Here is a 27,603-nt window from a genome sequence, read left to right as displayed (position 1 = left end):
TTGCAATTTCAATCGGTTGCTATAGCGACCCCCTTTGGCCAATTGATGTAATATTGCTTCATTCACATCCTCCCATGACCCTCTACCACTGTGCCAAATTTCACATGGATTGACCAAGTCAGTGAGGAGAAAAACGTGGAACAGACACACAGAGAGTTTTCGTCATTATATAGTAAAGATACAATGACTATATCATGAACACTGAGTATAAATGGTCACATCAGGGTTTTTAAGCCACCAACATGAGACTCGCCTCTGTGTTTCGGTTCTTTCGCTCTCTCTCCAGTGGATTTCTCCTTGTTGCAGACACACACACACACACAAAGAAAGACTCACAAACATGATAGGTCACACACACCCCTCTGCCCATCCAGATCACTCTGTCATGAGCGATAATGTGAGCAGACGAGGTGTGTTATAGTGTGTATCGCGATATAGCCTAAAAATGTTGCAATATTTAAGCCATATTGCCCAGTCCTAAGTCAGATATTCCCATTGAACAGCCAAATTCAATTCAATGTACGTAATTCTGAGTCAGTACAAACCCACTGCTACTACGGCTGTAAAATAGACTCAGACAATGAAGGATCTGAAAATCTTCTGAACACTTCATAGAATACAATTTTCTACTTGTGTGTGTGCACTTTGTGTTTTTACGGCGGTGCCCCGACTGACGCTCACAAATGACCCAAACTCAGCCGCTAGGATCCCCCGGCTACAGCAGTTCTTTGTCACTGGCCCCTGAGCAGCTCAACTGGGCCTTGTTAAAAGAAGTTTAACAAGGTCATAGTGTTTTTTACCTTCTAACCTTAGATTGTCCCACCTAATCTCTGGATTCAACCCAGAAAATATCTGTTCACAAGCCTTTCCCTTCATCCCAAGGCTATCGTTAGCTGTTGTTTTCCCTTTACTTCACACAGCAAAGCCTGACTTTTGTGTTAATTTGAGTGTATGTGTTATGTGTTGAGGGGTTTGTATCTGAAATTAAACTTGCAGAGGGATAAACATGAGAGAAAAAAACAGAATCTGACCTGGTTAAGTATTATCTGGAGTACTTGGTGCAGTGTAAACAGTCAGTGACTTCCAGTTGAACTGCAATGATTTTAATGCTGAGAAGGTTGTGGGAAACCGGTGCCAACACAGTATCCCTGCAGGCCCCTCTGGCCTGGTGCTCTGCTGTCTGTCTGGGTCGGTGCCCACGTCTACCATCTGCTAACCCTGCCTCATTAAAACAAACCCCAACCCTGGCCTCCATGAACCTCAGCCTGCGCCGCTAACGCTGCTGCTAAGATTTGTTTTCTCCTGTTGTGTTGTATTACACTCAGATCTGCTCTTCTGTCTTCTATTATTTATTCCTGACCCAATTTCTCTTTTTTTGTTTTATTGTGTCCCATACTTTTGCATCCTGTTATGTTCTGTTCTTTCCTGTTTTGTCCTGTTATTCCTTGTCCTGGTGTGTGTGCGTACTGCTCCTGACCTCTGTGGTCCTGTCCCTGTATGTCTGGTCTCATCTGCCCTGTCCTGCTATGGCTTGTGATTGGCCTTTAGAGGGATAGTCCGGATCTTTTGAAGTCGGGTTGTATGAGGTACTTATCCAAAGTCAGTGTATTCCTATTCTTGCATTACAAGACCTATCTCCACACTCCTGTCTTATTGCTAGAGAAAGGTCTGGGGTGACCAATTATCTTTTGGTTATCAGGGAAAAAACACTTAGGCTTGTTTTTGTTTCTTTAAACCAATCACAGTCGTCTTGGGCGACACTACGCCCAGGATAACACAATGGTTCTCCTGTAAAAGTTGCATCGGGGTGAACTTGTTTTGGTGGAACATTTGCATGTGGGGAGGTGAAATGGACCTGCAAAAGGGTGGAATGGATCGGTACATAAGTGAAGTCAGTGTCACCGCCGCACGCTGCTGCCAGAGTTAAAAGACGTTGCAAATCAGCTTTGACCGGCTGTGTCAGAAAATGGATCAAGATTGGGCATGAGAGTTTGGTCTTGTCTGAGGTGCGTTCACTAGTTGTATTTGTTGCAGATCTTTACAACAATTCACTGGCAGAACAAAGCAGACGTGCCTTACTGCACGATCTCACTCTGTATCAAAACTTTTGCTGTGTGTGAGTTGTTAGCTTGGAGGTTGTTGTTGTTGTGTCCTGTAGTGAAGGGGGTTTGGAAGCAGTACGTGCAGAAAGTGGAAGGAAGGGAGAATCCTGGCCAAAATCAGTGGCCCATTGGCAGCTTTATATGGCTCATAGCCACAGTCTATATCCAGTGAGTTGAACAAGTGTATTTCATTTAGAAGATGGTGGTTGGCAACGCCCCCTTGCAGAAGCAGGCACAAGTACTGACACAGAAAATAAATAATGTACTGCTGTGGAGGGGTCAGCCACAAAATGTATTTGAGCCACCTAAAAAAATCGATTTTATTTTTATTTGGCATTTCTGCTTTACTTGACAGAGGATAGAAAGAGAGACAACAAAGGGCAGTGGACAGGGAGGAGATGAAGTGCAGCAAAGGGCACTTGCTAGACTTTAACCCGCACTCCTGCTGTACGGCCTTAAGCCCTTTTCACACAGCACGCAAAGCGCAGACCTCCGCCGACGAACCCATTCATTGTGTATGTGCTACTGCAGTGCAAGAGCGCACCGCTCTGCCGCCGAGCTGAGCGGCGCGCGAGAGGGCGCATACCGCGGCGTCTGCGCCCCGCCAGCCTGCGCTCAAATTGAACATTTTTTAATTTCACCGCAACGCGCTGTGACGACACCTTGGCGCGTCCAGTAGCAGAGAAGAGTCTGAAGTAGACCCGGAAGCGGTCACCATGGAGCTGTAGCTCCTGAACGAGCCTGTACTCCCCCAACTCCTGTCTTGCGCGCCTTGCTCTCCGCTTGCTCTGCGCCCTACCCCGCGGTGGGCGCCGCGAAAATCGTGCTCTGTGTGAAAGAGGCTTTAGTCTTAGAAGTACTCAATTCAGTTAACCGGCATTACTGAGGCACCCCTGAAAAATCTGTCAGTTTCAGAATATGCTATATTTTAATATTTTTACTGCGTAACGTTGCTGTCGAACAGGGATTTCCAACAGGAAACTGAAGCCATTACATCGCTCCCTTTAAAGCCAGACTCCATTGAGAAAAACAGTAATTTAACATCACTGAAGAAGAGAGCTGTTGGTCTACCACTGCCTCAGTTAGTTAGTTTTGTCTGTTATTGTGTGACTTTGGCATTTTAAAAAGTTAACTTGAATTCATCAAAGTCACACAGTAACATAGACAAACAAACTGATAAAGGCAGCTGCACACCAGTAGCTCCTGTGTTCAGCTAGCTGAAATTGACGCTTTTTCTCAATGGAGTCTGGTGGCTTTGATGAGAGCATAGATGGGGGACTGAAGTTGTTATTGGCTTCCCCAATGAAAGGGCTTTCTGTGGCAAGGTAAAGCGGTGGAAATATTCTCAATATATGCACACTTAAAAGGCAAACTGTTACTGATTTTTTTTTTTTGGTTGGCCTTTTTTTAGGTGGCTAAAATACGTTCTGCTGCGGCCTCTACATCAACAGCAGGAGTCCCTCATGAAGAGTGACAAACACAAAATTTCCCATTGTCTTTGGTTTTGGTTATTGTAAAATTGGTCTTAAATTTTGTTCAGAGTAGCATTAAAAAATCTTAGGTCCAACTTGCCTTAAGCTGTTGTGCTCTTTCTTGTCATATGTTGTTTACTGTTGTGTCATGTGCATAACTATTTTCTGTCCTGTGGTGTCATGTCGTTCCCTCAGTCTGTAGCGCTCTGCTTTACTGGAAGTTTTTGTTTCCCAGTCGAATCACCTCGTGAAACTTTCTGCATAACCCCCTCCTCACTCTGCTCACTCCCTGTGGGATCAGACACGTCACACACAGATTCAAGGGAAGGCGGTGACTTAATAAGTCAACTTAATCTTTGCCTGAGGTGACGAAATTAGATCCATCATTTGGATTAAATTTAACTCACTGGTTTTACTGTCGGTAGCATAAGATGACGTACTGCCTGCAGTAATTACAATCTGATAAAAGCTACAGAGTTATCAGAATATTTAATGTCTTAAGGAGTGTTGGAGGGGAGGATAGTCGACTCCAAACCTGTCTTTAATATGTCTGTTTTATTAAATGAAACTTTATTGTGCTGAAATTGTCTTTCTGCAGGTCCTGACCCCGGAGGAGCTGACCAAAGCCCAGAGGTCCGTCGCTTTTGGCTGCATTAAATACGCCGACCTCTCCCACAACCGCATCAATGACTACGTCTTCTCGTTTGACAAGATGCTGGATGACCGGGGCAACACGGCAGCGTACCTCCTCTACGCCTTCACCCGCATCAGGTATGAGTTAAATATTCAACTTGTGAAACATTGATAAGTTCACATATGGTGATGCAGAAGAAAAGATGACTGTGTGTGTCTGGTAAGTGAGCTCGACTGCTCACTTTGGGAAAGTATCCTAGGAAGTTAAATTAAGTTCCTCCAACACGTTTCTCTCTCGCCTGTGTCCTCCTCTCCACTTTGCCCTGTTAGAGAACCTCCTACCAGTACCAGTATACTTTCATTACCCATATCTGATCAGCCTTTCTGGCCCTTGTGGGAGCTTGTGGCAAGGGATTAGTCTTTGGGGTCTTTCCAGTCAGCAAGACCCAATTTCTCCTCGCCCCTTATCCCCTGTATCGAGTGACCGTCTCCTGGCTGCAGAGTGCTGTGTTGATCCCCTTCCTCCCCAGCTTCCCTGGAGGTGTTAGTCTTGGGGTGGCACAGTGCCCGGCTAAGATTGATCTTCTCTTTTTTCAGCGTGGGGGGGGGGGGAGAGGCTGGGCAGTCTCGCCTGAGAGGATTCGATGTTCCTGCAGTCAGTCAATAGAGCACTCATTGGTGGCAGCTGCCCCCCACTGTGGGTGTTCAAGTGTCAGAGAAGACAGAAACACAGACGGACTTCAGCAGGGCTGTTCAGCTTGGAGCGTCTTAATAGAAAAAATGAAGAACAGAATGGCAGCCACTTGTAGCCACATGCTCAAATATAATTACACAATTAAGAAAACGTCTTAGTGTGAAGTATGGCGCTGGAGCCAGGAGACTATTAGGGTAGCGTAACTGTACTGTAATTTGTACAGAAACTGAAGTGTAAAAAAGACAATTTGTGGTTTTATGGGGAGAAGCATGTTGGCTGCGTTTGGTGACCAGCGGCCAGACTCTGTGAATATGTAGAGTCTTGTTGCTAACTCCCTGTCACTTGTTGTAATTGTTCCTTTTAATGTTGATTAACCAAAGTATTTATGGAGGTGCACAACAGAGCAGAGAAAAGAGTGCATGTACTATGAAGTGTGATCTTGTGCCCACAATGTCATCTATAGCAGCAGTTCGAGCTTGAGTCACAGGATGAAGACTTAAGGAACAAATTGTTTGATCCTCTCACTCAAGACATCATTTCTGATCAGTTTGTGGTCGGATCAATCAGAGCTGATTGGATCCGATCGATGGATTAGAGGAGCAGCTGCTGCAAGTGAAAGCAAACTGTAACCCGCTGTTCCTGCTTCATTAATAATAGTGCCATAGAGATTCATAACCATGGGACCACTTGTTGAAATGTAGTCTATAAGCTCTTTAAACTTACTGGAATGTAATATGTGACATCTCCACTAACAGTTTTATTAATTTCCTGTAGGTCCATCGCTCGTCTGGCCAACATCGATGAGGCTACACTGAGGAAAGCAGCAGAGACCTCCGAGATCCTCCTGGACCACGAGAAGGAGTGGAAGCTGGGGAAATGCATCCTCCGCTTCCCAGAGATCCTGCAGAAGATCCAGGACGACCTGCTGCTCCACACGCTCTGCGACTACCTGTACGAGCTCGCCACCACCTTCACAGAGTTCTACGACAGCTGCTACTGCGTGGAGAAGGACAGACAGACAGGTACGCTGGGGTGAAGATAAGATATGTTAGGAAACACTGGGTGGGTCAGAGGTCAGGGTCAGCCTCTAACAGCTCAGAGGAGCTGGAAGAGATTGAGTGTCTTGTTTAAGGGCACTTAGATTACTTCACCAGTTTAACATTACACTCTAGTAACGTTGTCGGACTTCGGGTGGTTGTTGAAAAAGGATCAAAGTTAATGCAGCAGAACCAGAGATATTGTTCCTTTTATTCCACTTATTATTCGTCCTTGTCAAAACCTGGCGTCCACAATATCCACAATGCAAGTCGACCGCCAATAGTTAGGTCTGAGATTCGGGTGCGGTATGCTAGTAAGCGGCTAATGTAGCCTGGAGCCTGCAGCAGAGATGAGGAGTGGGCTACAAGGTCTTCTGATCCAGCTGATTTTAACTCAAGTGTCATAACTTGAGGTCATCTTTCAGGCTTCACACAACAAGAGGCTTTATACAACTTTTTTGCACACATGCAGTAGTACTCCCCAACGCATGTAAAAAGACGACAGTGTGTAAAATGGCTCTTCCCCTTCGAGCCCTGTGCATGTGTGCTGACAGAAATGCTTTGATCAGGTTATACTGTAGCTTGCCTGTTTTTTCACTGGGATCAATAACTGTAATGTAATTAAAGCTGCAAGCAGCATTGGGCGGGACCTCGGACTCACGCCGTTCCGGCCTCCGGCTCATGTAGACAGTTATAGACAAAAGTTTTAGATGATTTTAGACCCCTCTCCACTCTAGCTCACAGCTGACAATTTCTCCACATTTGCTCATGTTACTTTCAGAGGCACTAGCTCGCTTCCTGTTGGAGTTAGGTCAGTGCGTGATTTGCAGGTCTTGATGAGACAAACAAGCCAGTTTTGGTTTGATCTTTCTACGACATTCCTACAGGCCGCAGTGGCCATTTTAGTGTGTCTAGGTGGCGCTAGAGAGGCCATTTTGGCACTTTTGGGGTTAATTTTTTCATTTTATCAAATTTGTCACCAGTCCTGACATGCGTGCCAGTTTTGGTGAGTTTTTGAGCATGTTTAGGGGGTCAAATGTAGTTTCTTTGCGCACCAATGGGGTCCCATGTCTTGCAGTAGGTGCCCTTTTTTCCTTTTTGCCCCTGCCCTTCAAACATCCTGAGTCCGTCACTGAGAGGGAGAGACAAGTTGGAGAGCAGACAGATGGAGATGGTTTTAAAATGTCTCGAACTCCTCCCTTTTATTCCCAAACCGTGGGTTCAATCGTCTTCGGCAGAGGTCCCTAATTACTTGTAGAATGTAATCCCTTACTGCTAAAAACAGTCACATTACGCTATCACTGACAATGACACAGTCACTCAAGGTCAAAAGTGCAAAAAGAAAACAAAGGAGCAGAGACTCCTCAGAGTTCTGCTCGCAATGGGAGTCGGCCAATTAATAGGAGGTTTCATTCGGAGTGGGTTTCCACTAAAAGCCATCTGAACACTGTTGGCCCTCCACTTGTTCCTGTTAGCATTTTATCCCTGCGGTGTGCTGAAGTGCACTTCAGGCTTAGAGCTGCTTAATTATGCTAATTCTCAGTTAGCTCTGTGGCAGTAACCTCAGCTGGAGGTTATTATTTTATATCATTTGTCTTTGTTATAAAATATACAGTTCAGTCTGACGGAGAGCGTCTGTGTGAAGGGAGACTAAGATCATCAGACAGCCATCGCTGAAGTCAGCTGAATTTGTTGGATTGACATACTGTTTGTGTTTTTGTCTTTTAAAGGGTAAAAAAAGAACAAAAACACCCAACAGAGTGGCAAAGGCCAACGTTAGCACACAATTAACAACATGGCAAAATAAACCAGAGAGGCTCAACTGTAGTTTGATCTTTCTCACTCCAGTTAATGTGTCTTTGCCGGACAGATATGTACTTTATGTCCACATATGTTCAGCCACATATGGTTTGTGCTAATTTCACTTGAAATATACTTGGAAATATGCATAGCTGAAGCACAATACCAGCTAACGTGATAAAGACCTTCAGGGGGATCCTGTCATGTTTCCTGATCTTGAGGCCGTGTCTTGTCTTGTGCTCACAAGTTATTAGCTTTCATGCACAAGATGGATCTAGAGAGCGCTCGAGATAACAACTTTTGAGCAGGAGACAGTAGGTGATCATTAGATTTAGGGAGAGACTGACCTGGTTTGTTTCAGTATACAAAACAGTGTTGACTCCCTAACGTTACCTTTAAAGCAGTCCTTCAGTCTGAATATGTGTCCAGTCCTTGGTTGTTTATATTCCTTTAGTCCTTAAAAGTCCACCGATTAAAAGATTTAAAAGTGTTTTTCATAAAAAGTTATCAAAGTTGTTGTCATGTGAAGTCCATTGATAACTGTTTGGTAATTGTGTTCGTCAAATGACCAAAATGTGTCAGTTTCTCCTCCTCATTCCCCGTCAAATTTGCCTACCGGCAGAAGATATAAATCTAATCTTTTTGGACTTCCAGGTGTCCATAGATTAGTTTGATCAAATTCTTTTGCAGCAAGCCTGCGGCCAGTTAGTTCTCCAACAGAGGCTGTAAACAGCGAGGAAAATCATATTGTCCTTAGTGATATTTCAACAGCCAGAAGAGTTAGCATTCTGCAGTGTGGAGAATTATTTGACAGCGTATACACGAGGGGCATCAAATACAGACAGTATGTTGATAAAGTGATATTTATTTCCAGTTAACCTCACAAATCTGTGATGGTACATTTCATACGCTTTTATCAGGTAATCCAGCAATGGTCATGAAATCAGCTGAATCTATTTTTGTTCTTTGATGGATAATTCAGCTGAGATATTCTGAATTCATCAGTGTTGTAAACTGCATTTTTCCTGAGTTAATGGGTTGTTTTGATTGGCTGATGAGCCGATTAAATACGCACCATCAAAATGTGCTTTAAAAAATTAATTACTTCCAAAACATTGAAGTGAGAGGCGCATTTTTTTTAATTTTACTTTAAGTGGTTCTTGGTGACATAAACGTCCTCTAGAGTACCTGTCAGAACCAGTTTTAGTGTTACAAAATGTTGTGTGATTTACTCTTAGGACAAGACCTTAGTCCTGCCTGACGAACTGGACCACTAGGAGCTACTTTACACCTTAGGATGGTGTGTGAATACAGCCCCTGATGAAATGAATTAATATGTTAAAAAGATAAAATATTCTGACTTTGAGACATCAATTAAAAACTAATATTTTCTTCCAAAATGCGAGAACACATTTTTAATAGAAACGTCTGTTTGTCCTCTTTTATCTTTTCAAAACTTTTCTTTCTCATCAGCTTCACTTCAACATCAGCAGCACTCTGTCCGCCTCTGACATACTCTGATGCGTCTGCTTGTTTGTGAAAATTACAAACTAATTTTGCTGTCTGTCAATGATCATCGATGTTTGCGCCCCTTTAACGACCTGTCTGTTTAATTCACCCTCTGCTGCTCATTACGGACTTAATTTCTATTGGATTTCTGCTCCGTGTAGCAATTTGGCCTGATGGGCTGGACGGTCATGGATGTTGTGTGTAGATGCAGATGTCCAGGTCATTGATTTTCATTCGATGTGGCGGTGTCGGCCGCCGCCGTGTTGGTGGTAGCATCATTAAGCGTGTCCTCTGACCTTTTGTTGTTTGTTGTTACCGTTCAGTGCTTCACCTCTGACTGTTTCTCTCACCTCTTCAATCTGCCCGACTTCTCAACATGTGTTAATATTCTCACTTCCTCTCTTTTTATCCCCTTCACCTCATCTCTTGAGACTTTCTTTGCCCTTTTGAACTCGCCGATTGAATCCATTATCTATTATATATGTTATTTGACTACAGTATCACTCTCATAATCTTCCTGGCGTACATGAGGTGTCGCGAATGGAAATGATCATCAGTTTTATCCCCTGTAGTGTCATAATGAAAGACAGACAGATAAATCTGAGTGGTCTTGAGATGAGTTACAGAGCAGGAGAGAAAAAAAATCTGCTAAAAAAAAAAAAAGTAATTTCACAGCCTTTTCTCCAGTCATAGATTTTTTGTGAAATAATTGAGCCTCAGACAGATATTGAAACATCTCATGGATGGTTCAAACATGTTTGACACTGATGGGTTGCAAGGGGTTAAAACCACTGATTTAATCTTAACATGTTTTATATTCATGTATTTATTTTATGCAAAATCTTAATCATAAAGTAAGCAGTAGCTCTGTAGATCTGTCAGAGAACCACCATAGTATTCACCTGTGAAATCTCTGTCTCTCTCTCCAGGTGAGGTGGTAAAGGTCAACATGTGGAGGATGCTGCTCTGCGAAGCCACGGCCGCCATCATGGCCAAGTGCTTTGACATCCTGGGCATCAACCCCGTCGGCAAGATGTGATGTCACAGTGATCCACCCTGCCTCTGCCTTGTTTTTTCTCCCTTGTGCATCCAAGTTCACCAGAGTCCAGACCAGGAACAGGTGAAGTGACAACATGTCAATAAACAGTAAAGATAAAAATCGTGAGTCCCTTTCACTCACGTCGAAGCCAAAACTCACTGGACTTTAAGAATATATTTCCACAAAGGTATTATATCCATCCTGGGAGGAAAGATACTGATGGAAAGTCCATTAATGAACATCTCATGTAAAGGATCTTTTTTATTAAAGAACCAATATGAAACCAAAATACTACACAGTCTGCTGTCAATTATTTTTAAGTTGTGGAGACCTCAGTCTAAAGCCAGGATTCATATTTTACTAAAAAACTATTGTGATAGCTGAAATTTGATCCATAAACAAAAAGATGTCAGTCAGGAATATCAAAATAAAAACAGTGAATCACTTCCTCCTGAGCGAGACTACATCACTCTCACTGCTGACATATGATCCAATAATGGTCGCACCAAAAAAATAATACGACCTTGTGGTTTATTCAGAAATGTTTTCACCTGTCAGAGCGCTGCTCTCCTTCTTCTTCTCAGGAGTGACAGAATCATCACTGCCTGAGGGGCTAGGAATTATAAATGTTGTGCACTCTCCTTTAGAGGGTACAAGAGTGGCGATGTTAGGAGGCTGTGTGGAATGGATGAATCAGTAAAAACGTAAAAGTTTTACAAAAAACCCCATCTAGAGTTCCTTTAAGGAATCAGAGTCCCATGGTGTGTCATCATCATCACCACCACAGGAGAAAAACTTTAACTTTAGTTGTTCATACAGTGCCTTTCGTGCAAAATTACAAAGACAATACTACAGTACAAGAAAAATATAGCAATACAATGGATAAAAGGAAACATAAGGAAACTAGAAAAGCACTCAGAGAGTGCAGACCTCCACCAAGTAGGTGATATCCCCCCCCCCGCATCAGATTTCATTTCATCAGGCATTTTATCATCTGTTCCTTGTCCCATTATCCGCCTTTCCTGAAAATTTCATCAAAATCTGTTCATAACTTTTTGAGTTATTTTGCAGACAAACAAACAACAAACAAAAAATAAAATAAATTGGTGTACTAAGACAGATGGAGAATGTGAGGTGCATGTATTGCTGCTCTTTATGTCCACAGCCTCCAGCTAACCCTTATTTTCAATAGTAATCATTTTCTGTAATAATCAGTTAACCATTTAGTCTATTAAAAGTAGGAATATACTGAAATTTCTTCGACTAAAACGTATTAAACTTATTAAAATATTCAGTTTATCAACAGACAAATTAAAGCTAAACTGTAAAGTGTTGGCATTTTGCTTGAAAAATTACTCAAACAATTAATCGATTATTAAAATAGCTGGTTAATCAAGCAGTCGTTTTAGTACTGTTGATGTAAACTGATAGCTTGGATTTGTTGGTGATTTAATTGGATCCTAATTTACTCTCTCAAAATTAAGATATGCTTTTGAAAGTCTCAGCAAGGTGCATCACCTGCAGCAGCTCTTAGTGACTCAGGAGTCTTCCTCTAACTTCTGTCAGACGTAGGCTTCATCCACACTAATATGTTCTTGTTTTAAAAAGCATAAGTATTGTTACATTTATGTCTAGCATCCACACTTTTTGAGACGATGACACCCGACTTTGTGTCCCAATTCTTTGTTTTTTTTAGTCACAACAAGTCGAGCCAGGTCGTTATATCTAGGCCTATATACATTTTGTGATTTTAATCTTGTGTGGGTACTCCTTTCTCATCAGTAGGCATGGGATGAGCTGCGCCTTAATGAATTGTCCCATGTTAGTCGTCTTTGCTGGTGTGGAAGTCAGAGAAATATCACAATGTAGCAAAGGAAGACACACAGAACCAAAAACGATTCAGACTGAAGTCAAGATTTCAGAGATTTCAGGGCTGTAAAAGAAGTGACTGAAAGGTTTGCACTTTTTGCGCTCTGTCTGTGCAGCCCTGCAACATGTAAAATAGAGATTTTTGAAATCCAGACTTCAGCTTGAATCTTTTTTTGTTCTGTATGTGAGTCTTTCTTTGCTACATCACTCTCTTCTTATTGCCATAGCATCCTCTGGTAATTGATAATGCTTCCAGTTACACTCAAATATGTTGCTGTATTTGCTTTGTACAACTCTTAATCTGTTTTTTGTCGCCTTGATCGCCTTATACTCGTGTTTCTTTCAGTAACAGTTCCACCTCTTCTTCGGTCCAAGCAAAGAAATCTCTGGTCTCACTGTAACTAAGCAACCAACTGCATAGTAATCTGCTTTCTGTTTACACCAGCATGCACATGTGGTGTATGTGAGTAGTCATGTGATGTGTGTTTTCAGGTGTGTTAGTAGGGACGGAGATTATCTCTGAAAACAGTGCTTGTGCGAATGGAGTTTCTCCCAACTTGGCCAGTTAGAAGTTTCTTTGTCTTAGATTGTTTTTACAAATTGATTTATGCATCTTGTATTCTGGCGGGTCCTTTTTAAATCATGTCCAAACCTTTGGGCCTGCGAATGAATGAAAGCAACACACACTGCGCCAGGGTTCACCGGGATCGTCTCAATTTCTACAAACAACTCCAGTCATCAGAGCGAGTTTGTGAGATGCTTTAATCACATAAAAATTCTACACATTGGAGCTTGGAGCATCAGTGAGAGAGAATAGCTTTGCATGCATTTCAACTCTAATTGCTTTCCGCAGCGTCCGCCCCTCCGCGCCGCAGACGTTGACATATAGAAAGTCGCATTAGACTTGAAGCTGCTTTTTAGATAACGACAATTACAGTCTTTGCCTTCCATGACTTGTGCGAGTAAGTGGGCTTTGTTTGCAGAAACTCAGAGTGCAAGGCAAACAAACCCATTTGATGAGGTTAATTATACATCACACACACTCCGAGGCAGCCTGCAAGCCTGTAATTGTTAAGTCTGCCTGTACCCACCAGACAGTTGTGCACTTCCATAGATATAAAAGTTGTATGACTCGGAGAATCGCCACAAGTCATACAATAGTTGTTAGAAGAGTTCTTAAGCCGTGCCCAGGGGAAGAAGCGTGCCTGTGACCCATCTTTGAAACTTATGAAATATCGACACTCCTCTCCTTTCTAGTAGTCTCTCATCATCCTGTACGTCCCAGGACTTTATGGCTCATCTCAGTACCTTCTCAGGCAATAATTCCCACAGCAGCTTCATGAAAGATTCATTAAGCTTTCAAAGAGTCGAGTCTTTTTTCCCCTTTTTTTGAGCTGCTGCCGAGCTGCTGCTGAAGGACGGTGTTAAAGGTGTTTTGACAGTCGCTCCAGGAGGAGAACGCCTGCCACGCTGCTTCAATAATGCCTGTGGAAGCAATAACGTTCCCCTGCCTCGATGGGACAGACGGATCTCATCACCTGGTGGCCTCAGCAGATATTTATTCCCTTTCTCTCGTGTCTCGGGGTGGATTAGAGAGGCAGGGTGGTGATGGGGGGGTCGCCTCTTAGCAGGCCTGAGTGGTTTGGAGGAGCTACCTGTGGAGACTGAAGGAGCGGCGTCCTCCCTGCTGAGCAAGACGCCTCTGAATCAACATGCAGGAGAGAAGTTTTGGGGCATCCTGGTGATGCGGATTGGAGGTGCTGAGCAGAGGTTGTGAGAGGTAAATGCAGCGTGGCGCCTGGTTTTGGTGGTGTGTTTTGTGCTTGAGTGTCACTGCTCTTATCAGCCTTGTTTCCAGCAAAAGCAGGCAGCTGTTTTCAGTGAAATTGCTCTGATACACCCACCGTACTCTGGCTGTCCAGCACCAGACAAATGTAAGAGCTAGCTGGTGAGACCAAACCAGAGCTAAAATAGAACAAATATTTGACTTACATTCACCAGCTGGACACAAACATGGATCCAAATTTATGCTAATGTTGCTCTGTCTGCTGAAGGTGTAAATAGGAAACGTATAACAACTTTTAAGGCTGAGGATATGGTGCTAACAGTGTATCTCTGTATCTTTGTTTTGATGTTTTTCTGACTCCCTAGTTGCCAAAAAATGATTATTGCAGCTTTAAGTATTAGTATACCATATATAATATGATAGAATCTTTTTCTTATACGTGAGTTTTTACCTTTTACTCCTGTTTTTCACTGACAGGTGTGGTTTCTGGCAGCACACCGGTAAGGTAAGACAACACGTTTACATGTCGTTTTCTATATGTTCTCTGACATTTATCCTAACGATATGAGGCGGTCTTTGTGAAAAAAAAGCTTGTTTAGTGGACTAACTTTGCACTTGAAGGTTGCCCGTTCACTTACGTTTTAACAGGTCTGATGCTACTATGCGCCCCGGCTGTATCTAGGCTAACGGCTAACATGCTAACTATTATTTTTATGTCACTAGTCACTTGAAACAAATTTAGGACGATAGGAGACAGGTTGAAATTTCCCTTTAAGCAATAGCAACCTTTTACATATTTACTTCCTTCTGTCTGTTCTTTTGATTGTTTTGTTTTTCCTTCCATCTCTACACACCATATTGTTTGTCCATCTGTTCATCCTCCTCTTCTTTGTGGTTCATAGTTTCTTCTTTATTCCTTCTGCTGGTCCTTATCTTCTCATTTCTGTCCTTTTTGACCCTTAAAGCTGAGTAAATGTTTCAGATAAAGCCTTAACATGACAACATACCTTCAGAAAAAAAGTGCTTGTAATTGTGCATTTTCCATTTTGGTTCTTTTACTTAAAGTTGCATTAATGGATTTTTGGCCACTAGGGGGCAGCAGATTACTCACAGCTACCACATTGTAACGTTCCACATCCAGCAGATGAAGTGATCATTATCGTCCCTGTGGAGTCGTGTCTGTGCCGCCTGATGAATGTAAGTCCAATATTTTCTCTTCTTTTAGCTCTGTTTTAGGTCTCCACCAGCTCCTGAGAAAAACGTCTGTCTCATAAGCTGCTAAATGCTTCACTTTGTTCACCAGCTAGTTGCTAACTTTGTCTGCTGTGTGGTGCTGGGCAGGGTGTGTACAGTGTACAGCATTTTTACTGAAAACAGCTGCCTGCTGCTGCTGCTGCTGCTGCTGCTGGGAACAAGGTTGAGAAGAGACTGGAACAAACTGAAAATGAGCTGTAAAAAAGAAAATATCTAAAGCTCTGCAGAGCTCCAGAGTTGGTGGTGATGATTCAGCTCCTTTTACATAAGAGTCATTTAAACCTTCTGATTTCTGGATTACAGACTTTATAGATGACCACTGTTTTTGCCTTTAACCTTTGACCTCGAGTTCATCCGAAGTTCTCTTCATGGTACTTTAGTACCATATGGAAGGAACAGACTTGTACAGAAATTAAAGCCGCCTGCAGGCACTTCTGTGCTTCTGTTATTTGTAATTTGCATAAATTATCCCTCTTCCTTAAAATCCTGTTTAGACCGGGGCATGATGTCCTCGCCACAAGAAGTATTTTTACATCACATTTTGTTGCTCGGCATCTGTCTCTCGCTCTGAGTGCCTCTGCACCGAGTGTTTATCAGTGATTCAACTATCTGATCTCAGAGATGAATCAATAAGATATGTAAATAAGCTTTATGCAAATTGGATGCAAGTGGGTGTTGTGAGCATGAGAAAGAGGTGAGAGTCGTGGGTTTTTTGGTAGTCTGCGGCGCGTCCACACTGCCAGGCTTATTAATCTCTTGCGCTTCAGTGGCGCAGTGTGGTACCTCATCTTCACACTGCCTGCTGTTTCCCCCACCTTCCTCTGAAATTACAGTCAGTAATCTGTTTGGCACTTAGACGAGTCACAGAGGAGAGAAAGAAACTAGGAGAAAAAAACAACGGGAAACAGTTTCGGAGAGAAATAAACATTTTAATTAGGTGTTTGGCACTGATAAATTTAGATTTCACACCCACACAAACAAGATAACATTTTCCAAAAGCTCTAAATTAAATAAGAGATTTGTATTTAGATATAAGATTTGTTTTTTAGATATACATTAAGTTAAATAATCTGAAATATGGCGTGTGAATAAAAATGACTTTACATACATTTCCATGCACACGCTTGCCCGAATTCACAACAGTCACACTTTGAAATATGTAGGACACAATCGACTTAGAAAGTGAACACGCGAGTGCCACATGAAATAAGATTGTACAAGCACAGAGACACGTGGACATCACGCTCTTGACAGACAAGAATAAATACACTTGTTAAAAAATTCAGGAAGTTTGGGGAGGGAGTTGTCTGGTTGGATATCCGTCACAGTGCTGTGAAGCACAACACAAAAGGCTCACGGCCCCCCTCCCTGCATCGCGAGGCCTCCGTCAATGCACAACTTTGTTATGCTTCAAAGTCACGTAACTGTGGCGTCGTCCTGTGGAGAGGTAGATATCGCTCGTGTTTGAAATGTCACACACACATGTGTGTCCTGTTACAGAGCGGCTCAAAGTCACAGGGGTGAATTAAAAAGTAAGAGCAGTTACTCAAATGGGACAAAGACACGCTCCGATGACGGTGACAGTCGGTGGCGTTGTGCTAATTCCTCGTCACAGCTGTTATTTCAAAGGAAACATCTGATTTGTAAAGGAAATGTCTCTGTAGGATTTCATTTCGCTTCAAAAGTTCAGTTGATCTGGCTTTGGTGCATAGACGACTGTCTCAGATTGTAGGTTTTGTTTGTGAGCTATTGTCTCGCCAGAAGCTGTCGTCATGACTCCAGACAACGTGTCATCATCGAGTAGCTGCACTGTTTTTCAGGTTTTCAGGGCAGCTGTATGTCTTTGTGACGTTGCTTTGTTCCTGGTTATAGGGTTAGTACAGATGCTGTCATCCTCCTGCCTTCTCGGCATCCACTCTCTCCTCTTCCCTTCTGTCCTTTCCACTGAAGCCAAATGTCTGGTGGCTAAAAGTCTGTTTCCTGATGTTTTCTGTCCTTATTTCCTGATGTTCATCCAGGCAGCTGCCATGTGTTTCCCCTGCCTCTCTCTCTGGCTACAGGAAACAATCTGATGGAGGACGATGACTCGGTTTCCTTGATAACACATTTTAGGTTAAAAAAACATTGAGCAAATTAAACAATCAGTTCCTGATAAAGAAAAAAATTCTCATCACCGTCCACTTGCTCTGTCTCGCCCTTTTCCCTCAGTTAGAAGTCAAATCAGGCCTCAGCTTTCCATTCTCCCATCAAAACGTCCTTTGTCAAAGCTCGCCATGGTTTGCATTTTTTGTGAACTTGAGTGTGAAGCGTAACAGACGCAGCAGGGCGTGCAGGGGTGCTGCTGGCAATCTGCAAGGTCACCGGAAAAAAGAGGCGAGCACATACAGCAACTCGAAAAGGAGCCAAAGAGACACAAATGGCTCAGGGAAGCCCTCTGAGGTCACCTTCCCTGCTTGCTGTGCTCTGGGCCACGAGTTTCACTTTTTAAAACTTTGAGAAAGTCCTGTGAAAATGATGCTGTAGTCTCCTCTTTTCCAGCCTTCTGCCATGATGTCGGATAGGGGTGCACTTTAACCAGACTACAAGTTGGGGGTGAGTAATCCACAGTAGTGCAACATATGTAAATCATCCTCAGCTCCCATTCCTGCATTGACTCATACTTTGGTCTCCTTGTGTATTTCTTTAAAGGAGTCCCTGATCGCCAGGAGACTGGAGGCCAGAAGATGTCCGCTCACTTTGCTGTGCCACTCCTGAGACCGGCCCCTGGAAGAAAACACACACAAAAAATCTCTCAGCAAAGAAAGGTCAGAAAAAAACACATTTAAATGAACTTAAATTCCACAGCAAACTTTCAGCTATAAGGTTTGACTCCTGTAAATTACACAATGAGCCGAGAGGCATGCTGCGCTCCATTTTATTTATATAGACGCTCGTTAAAGACTAGGCTTGTGGAGCTGATGCTGAATACTTTGAAAAGTTATGGGAAAAAAACACACCCACATACTTTCTGTACACAGTTTTGTTCAGAAAATGTGTAACATTGTGTATCTTGTAGACATTCACCCCCATTAAGAGGACATCCATATGCCTACTGCTGTTAAGATTAAAGATAATAACATGGTTAAAGGCTTTTTGAGGTAAACATACATGCATTTTTATATCCAGTCATGAATAAACATTTCTGATATACATTTTTAAAACACTGCGGAGAAAGGAGTGCAAGTTGAGTTGAGTGCCACATAGGTGTCACATTTTTCTCCACTGCAGCAGTCGTCAAAAAAGTCATTCATACAGGGTGTTTCTGCCACTAGTTTAGATTATATCTCTTAACACTACTTATATTGTAATGAGGTGCTTCATCTGGCCAGTTTTAAGTCGAATTATAAGAGAAGGTGTACCTAATGATATGAATAATACGGACTGTATTCCAGGACAAGTAGTATGCATGCTGGATACAGAAATGGTTCACTGGAGCACAGAGTTGACTTTTATAAAATCATTTTTGTCATACTTGCTGAAACTGTCACTATATCCTGACAGTAGTACATGAGACAGATAATCTGTGATAAAAAAATCATGTCCCTCGGCCTCCTGATAGTGCTTCTAATGGCATCTCCAATGCTGCTGTCAATCATGTCAACCACGGCTCGTGAACTGCGGTCAAATTGTTAAACTATGAATGAATGAATCGAGATTCTGTCACTGCCAGAGCATGTGAGCGGAGCGGGTGAAAATGTCCGCTCCTCGCTCGCAGACCTGTCACTTTGCGCCGCTCGTCCGCTCCGCTTGGTTCTGCGCATTCTTCGCTCCGCTCCACTTCATCATAAATTTTATCTCGCTCCACTTGCTCACCACTCTGCTCAAAAAAACTGCATCGTATTACCCTAACCTGTAATCTTCTATTCACAAATAAAACATGAGCTTGGTAGATTCTCTGGGGAAGCCCTCTCCCCTCTCCCCACAGTTAGGGACCGTTCTCCAAGGTACCGCTGCTTCTCTTCTCAGTTTCTTTTCTGAAGTACACAGTAAACTCCTTAGTTTTGAAAGAAAATAGTGTGGGTGTGAGCAGGTGCAAAGATGCATTCTGGGTGGGGCATGAGCGACCAGAGCGAAATTGGAGCGAGAGATAAGGCTCCGCTCCACCTTTTAAAAAAAATAGCCGCTCCTCGCTCAACACAAAATCCTCCCGCTCCCCGCCCCGCTCACATGCTCTGGTCACTGCATTGCCTATTTCTTGCCTCAAATGTTTTCAGAAACATATTTTATTGCACTGTTTAGCTGTGAAATGAAAACATTTGCTCCAGCTGGTGGGCGATGCTTCATTTTGGCTCGACTGCTTTCCACATGGCGGCTGGGTCACAAGCGTTCTCATTTCACAGCTAAACTGTACACTAAAATATCTTTCTGAAAACATTTGAGGCGAGAAATAGGCAATGCAGTTACACAATCTTGATTCATATTTGGTCATTGCTGCCCAGTGTGACTGCAGTTCACGAGCAGTGATTGACAACTGTGAGACTCCTCGGCTCTGATTGGTTGTTTCCGTGATTCTTGCAAATGCCATTAGAAGCACCAGGAGAAGAGAAGAACGTGATTTATTTCATGTCTCATGGACTACTGTCAGGATACAGTGACAGTTTCATCAAATATGACGAAAACCTCTTTACAGAAGTTACCAGCTACAGCCTTGATGTTATTAGACGTACTTGCGCTATCTTAATATCTGCACAGGTATAATTAGCTTCACCTGTGCTATCATTAAAGGAATAGTTCACCTAAATTGTATCTCACACTTGCCTCCCTAGGCTCTCTACAGCCCCAGAAAAAGTTTCTATCAAGTGTCGTTGAGGAGTAGCCTGGAAATCCAGACCCAAATCTAGAAAGATTTAGTGTCTGGCCATGAGTAATGAAAATGGGCCAACTCGAGGGGCGGCACCAAGCATGCATTTGAAAATATCACTGCACGCAATTGGATAACACTACGACCAATCAGAACAATACACGGGGTGACGTATCCAGAGCTTAGCTACCAGTGGAGCTAACTGGTAGATTAGACTCTTGCCGTATCCGGTCGGCAAAACAGCAAAAACGTCCTTCTTACAAAGGAAAGATTCGAGCGCCGTCTTCTGTTCCTCTTTTAGAGAAAAAGCCAAGTCTAACTCGTTCATTGTAGCGGCCAAAGCGGTTTCAAACAACTGGTGTTCATCTGTAGCCATCTTGCAATGTTTACTGACTGATTCCGGACTTCGTCGTCGCAGCGCTGTCGTCATCTGTTTAGCTCGCCTCTGGCCCGCCTATATCAGATACACCGATGTGAGTGGTGCAGCTCGGCTCCAATGGCATGGGTAATGAGCATCATTACTGATTGCCAGAGTGACTCGCTGAGCAAATTCAAACTGTGCTCTCGCGAGAACTCTGGATTTCCAGGGTAGATTAGGAGAGTGGAGCGCCCAAAAATTTTGAATAATCAATAATGTTCTTTTGTTTGGACTCCTTCAAAGTTTGTTTGCACTAATATACTTTTATTCTTCAGGCGTCCAGCTCTCCTTATCGCAGTTTGATAGAAAACAGTTTTGGGGACCACAGAGAGCCTAGAGAGGTGAGTGCTATGTACAATTTATATTGTTTTTTTGGTGAACTATTCCTTTAATGTTAGTATTTACCTACTGTAATCACAAGTCAGCTTATCTGCAGTAACAAAAGTTTACTACTGGCTGACTTCCACCGCTGCTTTACTAGTTCTGTCTCAGTCCTGTTTGAGGTAACACATCGCTTGTAATATTCACTTGTGAAACAAACTCCAAGTTATATTTGTTTGCACTTTCTACGCTCCGCTGCATTTTAGTTTCCACCGCAGTTTCAAAGAGAACATCCTTGATGTTTCTCTCTCGCTGAGGCCGTAACGTATTTCATTTCCTCTGGAGGCGATAGGATCTGTTTCACAGGCCTGTACTGTTAAAAGCCCCGTTGACCTTGATGCTGTGGATCTGTTGTCTTGCCTTGAAAGTTAACAAGCACTTCAAATTAATGTCACAGCAAGTAAGCCCAGGACAGCCTGGCGCACCGCAGACGTTTAGCTTGAGCTCTGTCATGAGAGGAAATTAAAGGCGAGAGGAAGTGACAGAGAAATGAAAGAGTGAAGGCATTCATCCCTCTGGGTGTTTTCACTTCTTTCTTAGATGATCACTCTCCCATAACAGGAGCATTGGCAGGCCGATGGGTCTTAGACGCCTGCTGGTTGCTTGTAAATGATCTTGAAATTGAAGCGTATTTCACCTCTGTGCGTACTCTTTGTTGCTTTGGATAACAGTTTCAGCTAAATGCCTCAAATGTGAATGTGTGTACACTTGATAGCGGTAGCAGTTCAGCTCTCAGCTGTTCTCCATCACTTCACACAGTCTGTTCTTTATTCAGCACACACTCATCAGAAAATTAGAAAGAGACACAAGGCTGTGAATGTGTGCTGACGTGATCCTTTCAGTTCACTTGTAATGGGCCGACTAAAAGCCTGCTGAGATAATCACACAGCCATAGATCAAATCTGTCTCTGCCTTTTCCTCCCTCATGTTGATGTTACGAGTCACCGTTCTTACTCTCAGCTCAGTCTGGTGCTCATGGAGGCTCACTCCACCGAAATAAAAATATTTGATAAAAAGTTAGTAAATCAAAATTATGGCTGATTGTGAGGATTTATGGTCTGTAAATAAAAATTATGGCTGCAATTTCGACTTGCTAAGTGAGAAATGGTTGAAATTATGAGATACTGATTTGCTGTTACGAGTTAATCAAAGTTGTGACTTTGTAGGGCAGAATTATGAGACAGTAAGGCAAAAGTATGAGCTCATACCTCATCAGTTTGACATTAAGACTTGGTATCTAAAATTGATTTTGTAAGACACCAGAGACAAAAATCATATACTATATTTTTATTATTTTAAATCATCAAGTTTATAAGTCTATTTATATTTCAGTCCAGACTGAAATATCTCAACAACGACAGTGAAGTTTTGTTCAGACATTCATGTCTGGATGAACTGTAATAACTTTGGTGATCCCTTACTTTGTTCAACGCCATCATCATCAGGTCAAAAATTGTATTTGACCAATACTTTAATTATGATTAAATATCTGTAATAACCTTCCCATTAGCATCAGCTGTAATTTGTGTTTTGTGATAATTAGCAAATGCAAAAGTAAGGATGCACGATAATATTGGTACGTCATCAGTATCGAGTTTTGTATTTCATGTCTCCATCTGCTGATGGGCCATCACAATAAGAGCATGCGTGTATAATATAAGAGACTTCATGATAACTAAACACAGGTACGAAAAAAAGTGGATAAATTGATATCGGTATTGGTTATCGGCCAAGTGAGTTGTTATAGGCATATTGGATGACGGCGAAAAATCCAATATCATGCATCCTTATGCAAAAGCATTGCATGCTAACACGCTAAACTAAGACAGTGAACAGAGGTACCATATACCTGCGACAACAGCGTGTTAGCTTTGTGACTGTGAGCACGTTAGCTTGCTGACGTTAGCATCTGCAACAAAACACTATAGGGTATAGTATAGCCTTGCGGAGCAGCTAACGTGGCATTTGATATACACCATAATGTCTTAAGGAACAGTTCACCAAAAAAATCAAATTTGCATATTTTTCCTTTAACTTGTGGTGCTGTTTATCAATCTAGATTGCTTTGGTGTGAGTTGCCGAGTGTTGGAAATATCGGCCGTAGAGATGTCTGCCTTCTCTTGAATATAACAGAACAATGGCACTCAGCTTGTGGTGCTCAAAGTGCCAAGAAAATCCATTTAAAAAAAAGTTTACTAGAAATGTCTCTTTCCAGAAATCATGACCTGGTTACTCAAGACCTTGTTGTGTGCAGTTTGATGTCAGAACTATTTTCTCTACACCCGCCAATTGTATCACCATGCAGAAGGAAGTGTGCATCTACCGCTAGCTCACCTAGCACCACTGAGCTAGCTAACGTTACAGCTCAGCCGAGGAGGGCGCCATTAATGTTTAATGTTTGCGCTGTCACAAGCATGAGCATTTTTGTCCATTAGTAGATGCACGCTTCCTTCTGCACGGTGATACGGTTGGTGGGTGTAGTTTGGTAGAAAGAAAATAGTTCCTACATCAAACTGCTCACAACAAGGTCTGTGGATTATCTTGAGTAACTGGGTCATGATTTCTGGAAAGTTTTCCGAGTACCATCTAGTTCCATTATATTGGAGAGAGAAGTAGACACCTCTACGGCCGATATCTCCAACACTCAGCAACTCACACCAAAACAATCTAGCTCGATAAATAGCACTACAGATGAAAATAAGAATATGTATTTTTTTTTTTTTTTTTTAGGTGTACTGTCCCTTTAATGACAGTATGTAGGATTATTGTATTTAACTCACAACAAATTCAGAACAAAGTGAGTTAAAGGCGCCATCAGTGTGTGTTTTTGTGTTTGGTACGAGCCTCCACAGTCGTCTGTTATCAGCTCTTCCTCTCTCTTCCCAGCCCTCTGCCTCCCTATGTTCTCAGTCATATTGAATCTGTGCAGAGGAAATACTGTGCGTGCTCATAACTGAATTCACCAAATCTGCAGTTGCTTTTCCCTGCAGCCTGGGCCGCTGAAAAAAAAAACTATGGTGCAGTTTAATGACAGAGATGCTACGAGCCCAGCCCTCTGTGAGAGAGCTGCTGCCACCTGTTTCGTGTCGTACGGAGCTTCATTTCATTTAATCAACTGAGACAAATGGAGCTGCAGGGCTCCACCGAGAGTCAAATTGATCATGTAAGCAGCAGAAAATCTGCAGCAACTTAGTTTCAAAGGGCATGAATCATGAGAAGGAGGGCTGTTTCTCCTCCTCGTGTGCTCACCTACAGGGAGGTTGTGATTGTGCTGCAGATAGATGCTGGCAGAGGTCAAAAACACAGAAGAGGCTCAATTAAGACGGATGAGATGGACTAAGTGCTCTCTCCAGATATTTCTTTTAATAGGCTTCTCACGGCCTTAAATCCTCTCAGCCTCTCCGTAGCTCCTGCAGCTTACTTTGCCCTTGGTTTTACTTCTGTCTTGACTTTATTACTTAAAGGACCATTCTGCAATTTTTATGTGCATACAGCAAATACAATTATGAACACAATGAAGTCCATAATAAGTCACAAAGTAACTGATTTTTTAAAGTTGCTCTTTTAATACAGAGAGTGTAGAAAGCTTCTTTTTACCAGACAGTGAGTTTTTAAGGAGATGTAGTTTACCTTGACATGTTTCGACTGTCACTTCAGTCTTCTTCAGAAGCGTCATCTGACGTGCGTCATCACGTGTCTTTATCAGCTGGTAGTATCCTGGAGGCGTGACCAGCCTGGCAAATCGGATTGCCAGGCTGGTCACGCCTCCCGCTGCCTGGTGTTCTTTGGAGGAGAGAGTCCCAGGTGTGCGACAGCATGAAAGCCCCCTCATCCCGGTTGATGGTGTCCCTGGCCCGCCTCCTGATCTCTATGGCCTCCTTGATCCAACGTTTGAACTTGTTGCTTTCCGATCCGATGGGCGTGACCAGCCTGGCAATCCGATTTGCCAGGCTGGTCACGCCTCCGGGATACTACCAGCTGATAAAGACACGTCATGACGCACGTCAGATGACGCTTCTGAAGAAGACTGAAGTGACAGTCGAAACATGTCAAGTTAACCTCCTTAAAAACTCATTGTCTGGTAAAAAGAAACTTTCTACACTTAATCTATTTTGTGTAGACAAAATGAACATAATTACACTGTCTAGTTATGCAAATGTTTTTGGTCTCCAGTTTCTGCCTCCACCCTGATACAGTGGAGCTGTGGGCAGTTTTCAGTGGGACCATTTCTTTATTTGAAAGTATTTCTAGTCACATCTGTTCAGTGAGGTCTCTGTGGAACACCTACAGCAGGGGTTCTCAAAGTTTTCATGACTGGTGCCAATTTTAGGGAGCCAGCATATGATTTAGGGCCACGCAGGAAAAGTGCACACGTAAAATAAAATATCTTTTCCATATACTTCCAAATTGAGCTGCTGAGTCGTCCACTGAAATTGCTAACATTAGCTAGCGGCACAAATTATAGAACGTAATTCAAGGTGCCAGTATTTGCCATGCAACCAGTAGCACTGTTCTGCCTAACCTGACAGAATCTTGTTAGGGGGGGGCGCAGACTCAAAAAGAGCTGAGTAGTGTGTTAAATGTAAACTATTGAAATGGATTTTTATGTCTTTTATGACATTACGTATACAATGACATTTTTTATTTATACTATTTTTTGTGACATACTTTGTGACATGGGATACTTTGTTGTGGCACAATATACTAATACATTTTTTGGGGCATATTTTACAATTTTTATACAAATGTATTACCTTTATGGCAAAGTATACTATAGTTTATATATAATATACTATGACATGGCTTTTTATTACATTTTTTATGACTTAAATGGCAAAGTATACCAAAATATTTTTATGACTTTATGACATACTTAGTAGACTATGTTTTTTTGCAACATACTATGGCATTTTTATGCCATTATATGATGTGATATTTTTTTTTACATTTATATGGCATATGTCAGGCATGTCCAAAGTCTGGCCCGGGGGCCAATTGTGGCCCACAGACCAATTTTAATCGGCCCTCGGCCCTTTACACAATAATGGTTAATCGAGCAACATCACTTCGCATTTTTTCCTTTCACCTCACAATGATAGGACTATCATACAGTTTGTAGACAGGCATCAAGTAGTAATAAATCATTAAAAGATAAAAATGGTGGCATTTGGTATTTTCCCATTATATTGTGATATTTTTTGACTTTTGACACATACTGTAGTATTTTTAGTGACTTTTTTATGACATACTATACTAGATACTAGGTACAGATCTGTTTTTGTAAAATGTCCTCCTGTTTTCTTTCTCTCAGTATTTACTGTCATTCCTCCATTGTTGTCTGTCTATGAAAGCAAAAACACACAAAAAAATGTATCTTCTAACTCTGTCCTGCAGTTATCCTTCAAACATACTGCAACACTTACTGCAGTTTCATCCTGCCTTTACTCTTCCTCTTTGACTTTCCTCCCTGATAATTAAACAACATGGATTGCTATATTCTGGCAGGTATTCAATATGAGTAGATGAGTCTTTTACCCTCTCCTCTTTCCTTCAGTAACTCATATTTACCCATCACAAACTTATTTGGAAAATTTGCAAAAAGTCACTTTTTCTCATACTTTTTCTCCCAGTGTTTGAATCATTACCTGGTATCTGTTCGACAGAGGTGTGTCAGTCGGGTCTTCCTGGCTCCTGTGGGCTCCAGCAGGAAGAGACAGGAGTGGACGTGGGCCCTAATCCCCTCCGACAGCACTTTAGGATGCTCAGTGGATACAGAGGACAGGTACAGAGGGCCGGAGGATGGGTCTGCCTGCCAGGTCCTGAGAGGTTGGAGATAAGAAGAGATTATCAGGACGTAGACTCCAAACGTGACACACAAATGTGATTGCTGCCAACAATCTGATTCCAACCAGACAGTATTTTACTGTATGCAATCCTAACCCTGACTACAGACAGGAAGTCAGGATATTAAAAGGTGGACTAACACATTGTTGGTTGTGGTGTTTGTGATTTGCTTGTTTCGATGCGTTATGAAGACATGCTTAAATGTCTTACTCGGGTAACACAAAGTTCAAATATGACAAAAGTACACAGTGTGATGTGATCCAGCTGCAGACACAGATACTGTCATGTCTCATCTGACTTCAGGGTTGGATTAAGTTTTCATCAGCCCAATTCAAACCTCATACAGACACCAAAAACCACACAGCTGTTCCCAACTTTAAATCAATCTGACACTTTTAGAGTATTTCTGACTTAGACTCCTCCATCCTCCCTGCTCTGTAGGGCTCAGCAGGTTAAAACTCAGAGGCCTTTGAAGCCTGGGGTTCGCCTTGCCTCATTACCTGAGCAGCAGATGCTCCTGTGGGGGCCAGCAGCCCAGGCCCTGGAGGAGATAGTGGTAGACTTCAGTGTCCTTGGACAAGGTCTGGATGACAGCGGCCTTGTGCAGATTTCTTTCCCACAGCTCCTGCTCCCTCAGCAGCCGTTGGAGCAGCTCCGTCTGGGGGGCGTCAACTTCCACAGAGCCGCGCCACATCCACAGTGGGCAACCATCGTCCATCTACAGACAAGTGGAGAAAGAGAATTAGAACTCAGTCAGGCCACCAAGACACGACTGCATATAGAGCATTAAAGATCACTGATTACATGTTTCAGTTTTTATTTCCTTCATTCTGTGTCAATCAAATGTCATTAACAATGTGTAACAATGTGTGTATAATGTGTCAATAAAATGCCATTTCAAAATACGCAAGACTATTTCTTTTAA

At 42.5% G+C, this 27,603-nt stretch overlaps 2 protein-coding genes and 1 long non-coding RNA gene across 4 annotated transcripts in view; 2 read left to right on the top strand and 1 right to left on the bottom strand.

The window, feature by feature from the left end:
• The window catches only part of rars1 (arginyl-tRNA synthetase 1), a 34,911-nt gene extending 24,334 nt beyond the window's left edge, over positions 1–10,577 (top strand). Inside the window, exons 13-15 of the mRNA XM_050041012.1 lie at positions 4,173–4,345; positions 5,676–5,923; positions 10,177–10,577. Coding sequence (XP_049896969.1) covers positions 4,173–4,345; positions 5,676–5,923; positions 10,177–10,286 — 531 coding nt within the window. The 3' untranslated portion in view covers positions 10,287–10,577. The remainder of the gene's footprint in view (positions 1–4,172; positions 4,346–5,675; positions 5,924–10,176) is intronic.
• Positions 10,578–17,822: 7,245 nt separating this feature from the next.
• LOC126388286 (stAR-related lipid transfer protein 13-like) lies at positions 17,823–27,396 on the bottom strand. The gene is made up of 3 exons (XM_050041324.1): positions 27,179–27,396; positions 26,480–26,653; positions 17,823–17,958 (listed from the first exon to the last, which is right to left on the bottom strand). The coding sequence occupies exons 1-3, from the start codon at positions 27,394–27,396 to the stop codon at positions 17,850–17,852; spliced, it is 501 nt and encodes a 166-aa protein (XP_049897281.1). The 3' UTR covers positions 17,823–17,849.
• LOC126388287 (uncharacterized) lies at positions 17,888–26,636 on the top strand. Of its 2 annotated transcripts, none has more exons than XR_007569734.1 (3): positions 17,888–17,999; positions 20,729–20,794; positions 26,498–26,636. It is a non-coding gene; the product is annotated as an uncharacterized LOC126388287 (long non-coding RNA). The 2 variants fall into 2 exon arrangements; XR_007569735.1 differs by having other exon boundaries at positions 26,465–26,569.
• Positions 27,397–27,603: the final 207 nt, after the last annotated feature.

The sequence above is a fragment of the Epinephelus moara genome, chromosome 3 (genome assembly GCF_006386435.1).
Source record: "Epinephelus moara isolate mb chromosome 3, YSFRI_EMoa_1.0, whole genome shotgun sequence".
Classification (NCBI taxonomy): Eukaryota; Metazoa; Chordata; class Actinopteri; order Perciformes; family Serranidae; genus Epinephelus; species Epinephelus moara.
The sequence above is the reverse complement of the archived record's forward strand: the minus strand, read 5'-3'. Positions and strand labels throughout refer to the sequence as shown.